This window comes from Rattus rattus, chromosome 1, assembly GCF_011064425.1.
Source record: "Rattus rattus isolate New Zealand chromosome 1, Rrattus_CSIRO_v1, whole genome shotgun sequence".
Classification (NCBI taxonomy): Eukaryota; Metazoa; Chordata; class Mammalia; order Rodentia; family Muridae; genus Rattus; species Rattus rattus.
In genome coordinates this window covers 39,534,516-39,549,220 of record NC_046154.1, presented here as the reverse complement: position 1 = coordinate 39,549,220, position 14,705 = coordinate 39,534,516, and the positions used below count along the sequence as shown (strand labels likewise).

The window sequence follows — 14,705 nt, the reverse complement described above, 5'->3', positions numbered from 1 at the left end:
CTCACAGCCATAGCTGTGCAGGAAGTGGAGCTCACAAATTATTTGCTCCACCTCCATTTCCCTGCCCAAACTAGGAAGAATGCTTTACTTCAAGGAAAGTAATTTAGAAATAAAAACTCTTTAGGTCTAAAGGGAGAAAGTAGAGAAAGTAACATTTAACAAAGTTAAATTATCTATCTATCTATCTATCTATCTATCTATCTATCTATCTATCTATAAAACAAAGGCTTAGAGCTTTTATTTGTGTATGTAGCTGTGTGAATCTTCTGTATGTACTGTGTATATATGCATATACATGACAAGAACTGTGCACAATTACCCCATCACTATACATGGATACAGTTCCTGACATGTGTACACATGTATGCCCACAAGACATACAGAAGATACAGCCAACTCCATAAATGAATGATTCACCCAATACATAGCAAGCATAATGTGCTAACTACCACGGAGGACATGTCATCTCTTTCAATCCTTACCATAATGCCACAGGATACGTGCTACCACTGAAGGAACACGAGGGTAACTCAGTTTGCTGTGGCATTAAAACACGTATGTAATACTCCAACAGACTTACGGACATGCAGAAAGACTTAATCCACTACAGAAGTCCTTAAGTTATCTGATACGGAAGAGTTCCTAATCCTACCAGGCCACTGTGAAAGGGATACAGGTGGTACGCTTTAAAGGATGAAAACAGAGTGATGCTAGAATGCTCGCGTGGGCATGGGCCATCCGTTTATGAGTCTTACATTGTTTGTAAGGAAAAGGAGGGGCCGGGGAGATGGCTCGGTGGTTAAGAGTGCTAATCATTCTCCCAGAGGTCACAGTTTGGATTCCAACACACACGTCAGGCAGCTCATAACCACCTGTAAGCCAAGCTCCAGGGGCATCTGAAGTTTCTGGCCTCTTTGCACATGTCTTTGCTACTTTGTGGGTTCTTCTTTTTTATACCTTTTATTCCCCCTTCACCCCTGTCACTAGATAGGAGAGAAAGATGGATGAGGGGGAGATCTCTGAATCTGATTTCTTTCTTCTTTGAGCACAACTAGTAAGTAACCAACCACAGCCAGCCCCCTCGAATGACCAACAACTTATCAGGGGTCTAGCACTTATAAACCCGCTGAAAAGTTTGCAGAATTTCAAATGTCACTCAATCGCAGAAACTATCTACAGCTGGTAAAACCGTGCCTCTGCTAGAGCATGAGGCAAATCACAGTCAGCTGTTGCAGACAGTCTGAAGCAGCCCCACACCCCACATTATTTAATCTGGGATTAAAATAAAAGCATGTTCTTATAATAATCGTGTTTTTTCAAAGGAATCCAAAATTCCAGAATTCTCAAAAATGTCACTATACAGTACCACGCACAATCATACATGAACCATTTTTTTTTTCAGAGCTGAGAACTGAACCCAGGGCCTTGCGCTTCACTCTACCACTGAGCTAAATCCTCAACCCCAACATGCACGATTAAAAATAAAATGAATTCTAAAAAAGAAGAGAAACATCACCTACATAGAACCACAGTGCACAAACCCACATGTGCTTTGGGCACTGTGAAATCCAGTCTTTTCGCCCCTTCTTTTGCTTATACCTCTATTCTACCCTCTACCATCCCCCACTTTCCACAGTAAAGCTTTGGAACCACATACCTCCCTCTCCCCTACTAGGTGGACAAGTTTGAATTGTGAGGTGCCAGCTGTGCCACCTCCTGGAGAGGTTCCCTGCCAGGACTGTGCCCTCTACCTTGGTACGCAGAGGCTGGTGGGCCCACCCTGCCCACCCTGCCCACCCTGCCCAAATCACCTTTAGTGTGCAGGAAATCAAGGGCAGTGGCGACATCCCGCACCACTCTGCTGGCTTCTAGCTCATTGAAGTGCTTCCGCTTCTGGATGTGTGCTAGGATGGAGCCTGGGCGAGGGGTGGCGGGGGACAGAGGGACAAGAAGGAATGGCTTTGTAGGCTTTGTAAGTTAAGAGCATAACTTCTTAAAGGACAAGTTTGCAGTAGATACACAAGCTTACTTATTGATTAATGTCAAGCATGAACTCTGGTGCCTGGTACAGCAGGACCAGCGTATTTCTGCTGAACTAGATTGCTACCTTCTATGCCTGTCTACGAGGAGTTCAGAAGCAGAAGAATTACATACACAAAAGATACTAATGCCACTGGGGCTCATCTGGCTTCTGAAATGAAAAGGAACCAACGGTGAAAACACACAGACATTCCCCCTCTTCTGAACTCCAATACAGAGAAGAACACAGGCAGGCCTTCCAGTGGAAATTCCCCACACTCCTGGTGTAGGCAAAGCCTGAGGGGTGGGAACAGAAAAGACCGGATTGCTTTTCCTCCTGAAGAGTCTCCCTCACATGTCATTATTAATTCTGTTGGCGATGATTACCATTTATCCAGTGTCTACTGTGTGCCCTACACTGTTCAGTTCTCTTCGAATACATCATCTCAACACGAACGCACAGAATGAGCAGAGCAGAGATCCCATTTTATGAATGGGCAACTTCCTGTCAAAAAAAACGGTTAGGCAGCTTGCCTAAGCTCACACACAGCAAGTGGTGGAGCCATGACTTTTGCCTCAGAGCTTGTGCCACTTCCTTTCTGCATGCAGGACTGTGGTCCAACTGCTGAGGGGTGGGTAGCCTTGGATCCCTCCACTTCCCCTCCATCCCACAGTCTGGCCTCACTAGAGCTACACCTTACGCTACAGAGGATTCTTAACATGTAGTTCACAGTCTATACTCACTCCTGGAAGCCAGTGTGGGGCTTCCACTGGGCTGGGGGTGTCACTCCTGGGTCCTAAGAATGCCCATGATTATTTATTATGGTTTTGCCCTGCTGTTTGCCTGTTATTTATACATTTATTTAAAAAGCAAGGCAGGAAAAAATAGTCCACACACTTCTCAGGCGTCCCTAGGCACAGTCAGTAGTTTCGACAGAACCAATAGGCAGCACTTAGTGAACGCTTCGTGCCTAGCAGCCTGGTGCTAGGTGCTTCTTCTCAGTACTGTCTCCCTCAGTGCAGCAGCCCTCTGAGGCAGGAGCTACCAAGAGCTCTATTTTACGGATGAGAATACTGTTTGCAAAGGGCTGTTTCCAAGGTCATGGAGGCCGACTGAGTGTGACTTCAGCTTAGCTCTGTTGGTTTCTATGTAGCCTTCCTCAGCCCCACACATGCTTGTAGCCTCCATCTAGCAAATGTGCCCTTCACCTGGGTGCCCAGAGGGGAGGGAATGTGCCATTCCAGTGACAGCAGTGTGGTGGCAGGAGAGGCATCTTCCTTCTAACCTGAAGGGTGGCGTGTTCTTGTTCTCCCCTGTATCCCGAGTCTGTGTTTCAAACAATGGGGCCCTCCTCTCCTCTGTTTAGCCTTTTGAGACTTCACAATGTAAGCCAAAGCTTCCGCTTCATAATTAATTTAGTTAAATAGTGAATGTGTCAAAACAGGGGATTGATAAATTGATCACTAACAGTATCTATCCATGACTCCTATTATAATGAAAAGGCATTTATAGACTATCCACACAGGTGACGTTCTAAGTACTGCAAAATGCTAATTACCATCCTTCCCTCCGGCCTCCCTTCTCCCAGACCAAGGGCAGTTTTTAAGTCCTTCATCCTTTTTATTAGCTTGACTCGTTTTAGAAGTCTCTGGGATTCATGATGGATGATCACCACCCTGGGTCTTAATCCAAAGTCCAAACACATACTCAACAAGATATACCTCCTTGCAATTTCTCAAAGACCAAGTAAAATCGTGTGTCATCTTCAAAGAATTCAATCAGCTCCAAAATGTTCCTTAAATAGAGAAAAGGGGGGGGGAGCATTATATGCTAAAGTCCACTCACAAATATCCAATGGACAAATAAACAGCGGCTGTCGTGGGCAGAAAGCAACTAGAAATCAGAATGCTTATTAGAGCCTCATGTTTGAGAAGCGGCCAACGGTGTTAGCGAGATTCAGGTCACCTTATCTTTCCATAATGTTTAGTCTCTGGTGTTTTCACCAAGTCTGGGCTGTCAAACCCCTACCCTAAAACCCACTAGGTAGAGTTATAAAAAGTCCTGGTCACATTAAACTGAATAAAATCTGCAGCCGACTGGAAGCAATTGCGGCTAATAACACTGAATAGTAGGTGTGTGTCCTGGAGGCAAGCAGCAAATAATTACTTGCCCTCCCTCTTGCCCATAAATCACGGGGCAGTATTTACATTGCCTGGAGAAAATGGAAACATCTGTCAAATAGACTTGGGGCCTAACGTGGGCACCGCTAGACCCTAACTGCTAAGCGCTGCTTAATGAAACCGCAGCGTTCCTGGCCACTGTAGCACTTGTGGCCTTCCCCGGTGAGCACTCTCTGTCTGCCCGAGTATTGCAGTGCTCTGCCAACAAGGTCGTCTTGTAACTCAGTGGGGAAGCCACCAGCTTGGATATTGGAGGTGTTGGGGGCTTTTTTTTTTCCTTTGGAAGAACGAAATAAACCTAGTAGAGTCTCTAATGCTGAACTAAGAAGCTGCAGGGCTGAAAATAAAAATCTGTCCCTCATAAAAAAATGCTGACCACTTGGGGAGATACCGGGCTTTTACTAGTGTGAAGGCGTCCAAATAAGATGGCCAAAATGGCCTAATTTGAAAGAAGATTGTAGAGGCAGTGCCTGGAGTTAAATCAACAGCGGCCCCCTTCCTCCAAGCTTAATGACAAAGCCATCAATACCAGGCCACTGGCTCCCTGCTGACCCTGCCAAGGAAGTGGGGGACGGACAAATCTTGGAGGTGACCCTGATTTAAAGCCACTGTGGGAGGACCACTCATTTGGAGCTGTGTAACACAGGGCTAAAGGTTACTGTGGCCCAGTTATCAAGCAAAGAGTGCTGGTCCCACCTTCAGCACAGTAATGGCATCTTAGACTGAGACCAGGAAACAGTAGTGAGCAGTCCGGCAACCCTCAACCTTGTGTCTGCATTAAAGCATCGCTAAAGATTGCTCCCAGGCAACAATGCTGGCCCATTTTCCACAGGCACTGGAAGAAAAGGAAACCCCATTTCTTCCTCAGACGCTGATGAGGAGTGCTTATTCTTTTACCTCACAGACTGCTGCCATTTACAGTACTTCAGTCAAGAGAAGACAGTGTTCTGGGGCTACCGCTATCCCTGCTCCCCTTGAGAGCTGGAAGGAGTTGCATGCAATTGTGGAGAGGCAGTGACATATTCGAGTTGGGGTTGGTAAGAAGGAACCCCTTTGGTGGCTAAGCGCTCCTCAGAGAAGCAGCCACCTACGTAACACTCACCTGTTCCCTTGACACTGGTACAACGTCTCCACCTCACGGAATACTCGGCTTCGACTGTGCCCTGCTTGCTTCTCGATGATCTGTGGGAAGAATGAAACCTGTCAGATGTACTACCTGACCTCAACACAGATGCCCAGCCGGCGTCCCTGAGAGGAGGAGGCAAGGTTAGATGTAGAGCAGCGGGAATCCAGAGCTGGCCTCAGTGACATGGGGAAGCAGGACACCAGCCCTAGGGTTTCCATGTAGGTGTGTCTGTCTACACACAACATCAGGGGAGCTTATGAAGCTGCTGCTCTTGGCTGCACATGGGATCCTGGAGCAACCAGTGAGATAAATCAATTTCTGCTGACTTTTTCCCCCCAAAGGGCAGATATTTTTGATTTTCTTGAGATGGAAGAAGGGCAAGGATGAGGGAAGGCAAGGTGGAGAGGAAGCGAAGACTCTTTACTCAGATGCTACTCAGCCACTCCCACAGACAGAAGAAAAGACCTCTTCTGTTACCCTCACTCTCTGGCAGGCTCTGTGGAAGACATTCTGTCTTGGTTAACCCCGACATCACTATCAGAAAGATAAGGAAGTCACGTCTTCTGTTGTTCCCAGTCCTCTCTAGCCTATACGTGCTTCTTCAGCCCCACGAGGCTTCACTTCCCCCACACTGTGGGCAGCTCTTGCTACATCGCTACATCTCCACTTGGAGCAGCTTGGCAAGTGCTGGATTCAGGGACACCTGAGCCTAGTCAGCAGAGGTTTGTGTGGTGTCTGGTGGACTCTGCAAAGCCCTCCGGAGCCACCCAGAGCCCCAGAGCACTGTAAACAGAGCCTGCAGGCAATCCTTGCATAGCAAGTTCTTCACAGCTTTGAAGGGAACATTCTGCCCCTTCCTTCGAGCTGCCTGGTAGAACACGTCAAGAGATTCTAATATGCTGTAGCACAAACATGTGTATCCAATCGTAACTTGAAGGTTAGTCACACCTGCTAGGAAATCACTCCGGACCCATATTTTGAGCAATCAGCAAGGCACAGTGCTGGGGAACAGAAACTGTTGGACTCTGAGCTACTCAGCTGCAGTCATCAAACAGGGATGGTTGAAGTTAAGAGGCCAACTTCCAGCAGGCAGGGTTCCAGCCACAGCTGACTTCTCTCTGAGGAGAGAACCAGTGGGTTCTGACCACTAGCCAGAGAGCAAAAAACACAGATGACTACTTTGGGTTTGAGTCAGTGTGGATCAGGTTATTAGAACATTCCATCCTGGCTCTGCAGGTCACGGGGCGGATGCTCAGAGAGAAGCGGCGCTAAACCATGTCTTGGGGAGCTGTGCTGGGAGATCTAGCTTGTCTCTAGGTTGTCCGAAGCTTCCAGATTCAAAACATGGATCAGAGGGCCATGCATTCCTTCTGTGACTCATCTGTCTGTCTGTCCACCCACCCACCCACCCATCCATCCCTCCACCCACCCGCCTATGTTTCTTGAGACAGTCTCTCTGTAGCTCAGCCTGGCTTGGAGTTCACTCTGTAGACCAGGGTGCTCTGACACTTAGAGGTTTGCTTGTCTTAGCCTCCCAAGTGCTGAGATTAAAGGTGAGTGACACCACAATGGGCTCCATCCAATTTAACATTTATGTATGTGTGTTTTAAAATCACTTTTAGGCATATTAAAATTTCTTTTTAATTTATAGTAATTTGTTTCCAAAAAGGGATGAAAGTAGGTCTTTTGTTCTGTGTGGAACAATACACCAGCCAGAAGGCTTGGTGGTGATGTTTTTTGTGGTCACAATCCACTGCTGGAATTGGGGTTGGCTGGAAGAGGTGTCTCTCTGGATCCAGTTCAGCAGGGCTTCCCTGACGGAGGCAGTGTGTGGACCTGATAGTTCCCGCTGGCTGATCCGAAAGCTTAACCCACGCGCCTCCCCTGGTTCAGAAAGGCGTCCACAGAGCTCGGCGGTCCTCCACAGTGGGTCTCAGAGTCACTGCGGTCCCTTGGCAAAGACATGCCTCGGGCTCTCTCCGACGCTGAGAAATGTGTCTCTCTGTGCTGTTAGCTCACTGGCTGACCACTGCAGTTTGAACCTGCCCGTGCCCAGAGTTTTCAAACTGTCCTGAGGACCACACTCACCGGGCCAGAACTGCTTCTTAATGTGGTCGAGCCTGATCAAGTGTATTTCTCACACTCTCCAGGGGACGCTGGTGCCGCTGGCTCAGGGACCCCGCTTTGAAGACCACAACTCTGCCGCCATCCCTTTAGTAGCCACAGAATTCAAAACCGAGTCTCCAGAGTCACAGCTACTGAAGGGCAGCACTGAGGCTGAGCCACATCCCCTGCCCCAGAGCCGAGCGCTCAGCCACCTCAGGTGTAGTCCCTGCCATCCTGACACTGTTCACCGCTTGTACTTTGTGGTTTATAGAGGGCGTCCACCAGCTCGTCTTCATTCCCGCCTTCATAGTCACAACACCAGATGCTGAGGGCAGGAGCTGTCACTGCCTTTAGGTACAGGGACCAGAGCTTAAGGAGGCTCAGTGAGTTGCCCAAAGTCATGTAAGTTTCTTAGAGCAGATTTCGGCACAGCGTCTACTTCTGAAGCCGATGATGCAAGTAACCAGAAACGGCCTACTCTGTGCCAGATGCTGATGTCAGTACATTACACATATTAATTATTTAATCCTCACAATCCTATGTAAGTTCTAGTATTTATACCCATTTTACAGATGAGAAGACTGAAGGACAGAAGGGTTGAATAACTTGGTCAAGGTTACAAAGCAGATAAGTAGAAAAGCTCAGGTCTGAGCCCAGAGCATGCAGCTTTGCTCCCTGCTCCAACCTTTCTTTCTGAGCCACCATGTTGCATAATACACACTTTATTTGATTTGGGACAAACTAGGAATGACGGTTTGCACAGTAGAGGTGGGGTCCAGTGGGACACTCACTTTGACTGCATACTCTTTGCCACTCTGCAGGCTCACAGCACCCTGGACTTTGGCATAGGCTCCTTCTCCCAGCAATTCCGAGGTCAGCTGGTACATGTCTAGCGAGGAAAGAGGTGAGAAGAATCAGGATGGGGAGGGTACTGTCACTTAGCTTCGAAGGCCTGCTCCCCTAGGCAGAAGAGACCATGGTGACTCTGCAGCCTCCGTGACAGGGACATCCTAGCTCTCCCAGACAGCACCTGACTCTCAACAAGACTCCATGACACCTGCTCCTCACTTTAGAGACGCCTTGGTCAGGCAGGGGTTTCACACATTCACTTCTGTCCTTCAGCACCTACACTCTGGGCATCTCCTGTGCCAGGTACCACCATAGGGACACAAGGAGGAACAAAATCTAGTCCCTCCCCTCTAGGTGTTGAGTCCAATAGGAAAGACACAGCAGCCCAGAGTGAGTACCAGTGAGAGTTAGCACAGCGTGCGCATGCACACACACACACACACACACACACACACACACACACACACACACACACACACAGAGCAGGTCAGGGTAACCCAGGCCCTGGTGAGTATCACAGTGAGTCAGCACAGTAAGGGCAAGGAGTAGGGAGAGGAGCAACCAGGGAGGGAATAGAAAAACCCACTAGGCAATCCGGGGATCTTCAGAGAAGAATGAACCACATTCATTCATTCCTCATTTGCTGAGCACTCATTTGGCAGGCATGGGGGATATGAAAGGGATAATTCACAACTATTTTATATACACAAATGTGGAGGTCACAAGTTTCTGAAAATCACCCGCAGGAAATTAGAGACCGAGCAGGATGCAAACAATGGCTTGCCCGCAGGTCAGGTCAGAGTGGTCGCTGCAGAGTGGTAACAGACCCAGGCTGGAAGAGTGCTCAGAGACCTGCCCAAGCGCTCAACAACAGAGTTCTCGGAGCCTTTCCAAAGGAAGCTGTGGCTCCACCACAACCCTTGCTGAGCTGACCACGTCCTCCTTTGCACCCTCCTCAGTCTTTCTCTTGAGGCAATCTAGGCTTTCAACCAACTGCCTGAGCTGAAGGCTTAATCAACGTCAAGAGATTTCATCACTCTTAGTCACAAGGTATCTGTGCTTGCATCAAGTGCCTCTGACAGGAAACTCTGTGTTCCACAAAAGACATGCTGATTTTGTGAACGCCTCTAAAACCCCAGTGACTTTTGTCTCCTCCAATGGCCAACACACACACACACACACACGCACACACACTACACACAACACACACACATACACACTACACCACATACACACACACACCACACACACACACACAACACACACACTACATACACCACCACACACACACACACATACTACACATACACCACATACCACACACACTATATACACACACTACACCACATACATACCACACCACACATACTACATATACACCACACACACTACATATACCCCACAAACACATACAAACACACCACACATACCACAGACACACATACCACAGACATACACCACACACACACACACACACACCATACACACTACACATATACCACACATCACAACACACCACAAAACACACACACATTATATACACATATCATACATACTACACACACACACACACATCACACACACACACACACACACACACACACCACACACACACACACACACACACACACACACACACACACACACAGTTTGAGTTAAGCATAAACAATGATTAAAGAGATGGCTCAGAATTAAGAGCACTGGCTGTTCTTCCAGAGGAACTGAGTTCAGTTTCCGGCACCCATGTCAGATGGATCACAACCGCCTGTAACTCCAGCTCCCTACATGGCATTCACTCACACAGACCACACGAACACACACATACACATAAGTGGAAACTATTTAAAAAGTCTTTCTTTTAGGAAGAGCACAGAAACCAGATGCAGTGACTCATGCTTTTAATTGCAGCACTCAGGAGGCAGAGGCAGGTGGATCTCCATGAATTCCAGGCCAGCCTGGTCTACAGAGTGAGTTCTAGGACAGCCAGGGCTATACAGGGAGATCCTGTCTCAAACAAAACAAAACAACAAGAACCAAAACCAAACCATGAACCTCTATACTAAGTTCTCTCTGGCTCCCTGACAGCCTGGGCCTGCAGCTTTCTGTGTGAACAGATGGCACCCTGCTGGTTACTACTTGGAGGTGGTTTAAATGGCTTCTCTCCCAGCCACACTTCAGTACTGGCCCTTACACCCACCAGGATGCTAGGTGTTGGACAACATATTCCTGACTCAGGGCTTGTCATCAGAATAGTCTACAAAACTTGCTGGAATGTGTGTGAGGCTAGCCCACGGGGGAGAGTTGCTGCCTACAGGGAAAGCTGCTTCACGTCTCACAGTGACATAACCACGTAAAGGGGATTTGCCATTCCTAGAATGCCTGCTGATCCTTTGACCACTTTGTAGAAACACTCAGTGATTCATATCTTCTCGTCAAATGCCCAGAGATAACCCTGGCAGCCCCTAGCCTAGTGACTTGCCCCTGGTTATCCAAAATGTCTGATGATGCAACCTTATGTCCCCTGGCTGCATTGCATTCTCAAGGGGGGGAAGGTCAAGAACACAGCACACGCTGCAGCCTCTGCAAGATTCCAGCCTTCCAGGAATCGCAGGAAGAAGGCCCACGTCTGAAGAGGAGCTAGCACAAGCAAGTGAGGCCACTCATGCTCAGACCATTCCGAGGAGCTCAGTGCTCACCTGAGAGGTTCACCCATCCTTTCCCCGTCTTATCGCTTCTCACTCACTCCTGTCTTTTTAATCACATGGATGACCTGGCTCCAAGGGAAGTGTCCCGGACGTCAGAGATGCCTCTCCCCTCCTACAGCACTGGCACAGACTCATTAGAATGTGGGACCAACCTTCAAACTTCCCTGGCAGAGAGTCAGTGGCCCGGGTCTTACGCTTCTTCTTTCTCCTCTTGTCACTATCCACGATGGGAAGGGGCTCACTGCTGCCCATCTCTGGGAGACAAGAGGGGACATAAGGGAAATTGTGCTGTACCGATCAAGCAGTAAGTTTACCCAGAAGGACAAAAGAGAGAGACCCAGGAATTTTATACTGATGGTTTTTAAATATCTGTGAGGGATATTGATTTGTTTTGACCCAGGAGGCAAAACTAAAGGCAAAACCATTATAGGAGATCATTAACTGTGGGAAGGGACTCAGACAGGCAGCTAGATTAGGAGAGGCGACCAGAAGCCTGCATTTGCCAAGCTCATTAGCACATGGATTTAAGTCTGCCACCAGCCGAACCAGAGTCCCTAAACAGAACAAGCAGGGCCCACCTGTGATCATCAGAAAGATGGTCCCTGGGGCTGCGAACTGGGTAAGGAGAGAGCAGGAATAGAACCTGGAAATCAGAAAGCTGAGCAATATTTCCATGACCTGCCCTGGGACTGTGGAAGGCCCCAATCCCCTCACTCCATCTTCTCCCTTCCCTGGTCCTTCTCTGAAGGAGTGCAGGGAGGCCAGCCACTGACAAGTTTACGAGGCTGGATGAGGCCGCGGACTGTAAAGATATCATTATCTCTCCCTGGCAGGCACCCGACGCCCATGCTGGCAGACACAGACACAGGACATTGTGGGCAGGAAGGGTCAGGACAGAAGGAAGCAGCAGGAGGCTGAGATGGGGAAGAGAAGAGGGGGAACAATGAGAGCCCATCTCAGGTTTGTTTCTAGGCCACTCTAGTAGGGGCCTTCCCCTGGTAAAGATAAATTACTTAGAGAACATGTCATGCCCCGGATCCAGAGTGGAGCCTTAATACTCTTTGCCTGCAGTTAGAAATAATAAGATTTCTCTGAAGTCTCTGGGTCTAAATCCCCACCAGGGTGATTAAGCCTCTATATCCTTCTGACGGGTGGAGGATGTGAGAGCCTTCCACCCCAAACTTCAATAAACATAGGCTCTGAGGCTTGGTTTGTCCTGAGAAATTTTAAAATGGAATCTGGTTCTTCGCTCACGGAGGGGAAGGCCCACTCCCTTCTCCAAGGGTCCGGCAGAAGGTTGCTTAGTGCCACTGCCCACATGCATGCTGCCCACAGAGGCAGGCGCTTGGCGGCTGTTAGCAGGAAGCATGCAGAATGGCACTTTCAACACCACAATCCAGAAAGCACAGCTAAGCAGCCAAGCGTCTGACAGCCCCACTTAGATGCATCCCTCCTTCCATGGTAGGGATCTGATCACAGCAGGTTTTCAATTACACCCCAGAACAGAGCAGAAAAAAAAAAATACACGGATACAAAGAATCCACAGAGCATCTGAAAATATCGCTCAAACCAACAGCTTCAAGCTCAAGTTCTACCTGGGGACGACACAGCCCTACAACTCTCAAAGGATTAAATCCTGCTACTGAGGTACCCACACTCGTGAGGTAAATCACAAGGAGAAATGCCCTCCAGATGCATTATGGGGCACTGGGAGAAATTCTTCCGAAACAAAGCGCAAGGCCATTTGTCTTTGAAGGACTGGGGGAGGGGACAGGACGGGGTTGGGACATGACTGGACTGTCTTCCCCCTGGCGTGCGGTCTAGTGTCAGCCCTTGTCCCAACTATTCCTCACCAGTGCTGCAAACCCAGAGTGGAGCGAACAGATGTGGTTTCTGCTCCTTCACCCTCCCCTGGCCACACTCCGATTAGGAGCCTGTGGACAAACCAAACAGCCAACAGGCAGGCAGAGTGGAGAACAGCAGGAGAGCTGGCAGCATTGCGACTCACAGGGGGCTCTCAGACGTACTTACAGCTCTAGACAGAAAACCCTGTTAGCGGCAGTTTATTCGTGCTCTTTACCACAGCAGGGCTGCGGAGCCTCCCGTGCAAGCAGCATACCCCTGGGCAGAGCCACATACTCAATATTAGATTTTATGGCTGCCCACACAAAGACAGAGTACCTGGTCTATTCTGCATGGATCTCAGTGGAAGGAGGTGCGCCAGGAGGGACAAATGGGTAAGGTTTTCCTTGCAAACAGAACTTGTTGAGGGAGAGTTGTTTTTGAAACTAGAAAGGAAAAATGTAGGGAAATGGTGAAATGATAGAAGCATTAACTTCCCCATGTTCATAGCAAGAGGTACGGGGTGGAAGAGGTTGCTGGGATGAGGCAGACCATACTCTAGTTCTACCGCAGAGACCTTAATTCACTGTGTCCCAGCCACTGGACAAATGCATCCTCAGGGGAGCCCCACCATCGTCCTGCACCTCCACCTGCTGGATTCCCTGGTGTAGGAATTCTTTCTGGCCATCAAAGCCAGCTCAAAAGTCCTCACCCCATGCAGTTCTCCAGTAACTCCAGACGAGCCATGGTCATGCAGTCATTCACTCTGGAAGTCAGTTAGGCATGAGGCAGATGGGGTATTACTGTGCAGAACTAGGGGCTGCTACCAAGTGTCTGAGAGACGCTCCACTAAGACACTAGGATTGCCTTTGGCCTTGATCGTTCCCTGTGTTCCCACACTGTCCCGCGTATCCGTCTCCACTATAAGTCACAGTGCAGCATAGATGAGCATCACCCCTCGCAAACTGCGCTGAGATGGAAATAGTGTGTAGTACATAGGGTGCACTGTACCCAGCCCCTTAAACCCTCAGCGCACACTCTAAAAGACACGTAGGTGTGCGAGTATCTTGCAGGTGACGTGGGGAAAGGCTGCTCTGGGCTGTGAACTCCACCAACTCTCTCACACTCCCTCTCCAGAAAGGTCTGAGACATACAGGTAGGTCCTTAGCTTGCTTTCTGGAAGCCCAGTCCTCTTTTAGACTAGGTAACAAGGAAAGGAAGAGTGCAGATGCTTTCAGTTTCCAGACACACGGCGGTAGCCGGAGTCTTCTCTCTCCCTTCAGTGGGGCCTGGGGAGCACGTCTGTGTATTCTGCTAGAGGTGCACATGGGACGAGGGGCGCACTGGACAGGGAAGGCACATGGGCCTGGTCAGAGGACAAAGGAGATGTTTGGTGCCAGTTTTATCAGACAGCCTTTATCAGTCGAGCAACTCTGCCTCTTACGATCCTTAGCTCCTACATCTTCAGAGTAGAGTTAAAAACACATTAACCTGTCTACTTGCCAGGTTGCTGCAAGATCCCAACGACACAGTTAATACAAATGTGCTTCCAACACTGCATTATGTGTGCATAGGCATGTATATCCACACATGAACATACAACAGAGTGGGCGGCCCAGGACACAATACATGAACCTGTTAACATTACAGTTCAAAGTGTGCCAATGGACCGTCTAGTGACATGCTGGGTAGTTTTAGTCTGTACCAGTTTTAATTTGTAGACATGCTCTATGTGATAGGATGTTTTTTTATTTTTTTCTTCATTTTTTTTTTTTTCCGGAGCTGGGGACAGAACCCAGGGCCTTGCGCTTGCTAGGCAAGCGCTCTACCACTGAGCTAAATCTCCAACCCTTTTTTCTTCATTCTTTTCAGGATTT

General features: G+C 48.6%; 1 protein-coding gene across 4 annotated transcripts in view; it reads right to left on the bottom strand.

The window, feature by feature from the left end:
- Positions 1 to 14,705, bottom strand: part of Mknk1 (MAPK interacting serine/threonine kinase 1) — a 38,049-nt gene that overhangs the window by 10,412 nt on the left and 12,932 nt on the right. For all 4 annotated transcript variants that reach the window (XM_032899540.1, XM_032899533.1, XM_032899542.1 and 1 more), the window contains 5 exons: positions 11,139 to 11,240; positions 8,224 to 8,321; positions 5,303 to 5,382; positions 3,742 to 3,815; positions 1,812 to 1,916 (listed from right to left, as the gene is read on the bottom strand). In XM_032899540.1, coding sequence (XP_032755431.1) covers positions 1,812 to 1,916; positions 3,742 to 3,815; positions 5,303 to 5,382; positions 8,224 to 8,321; positions 11,139 to 11,238 — 457 coding nt within the window. In that variant the 5' untranslated portion in view covers positions 11,239 to 11,240. The remainder of the gene's footprint in view (positions 1 to 1,811; positions 1,917 to 3,741; positions 3,816 to 5,302; positions 5,383 to 8,223; positions 8,322 to 11,138; positions 11,241 to 14,705) is intronic.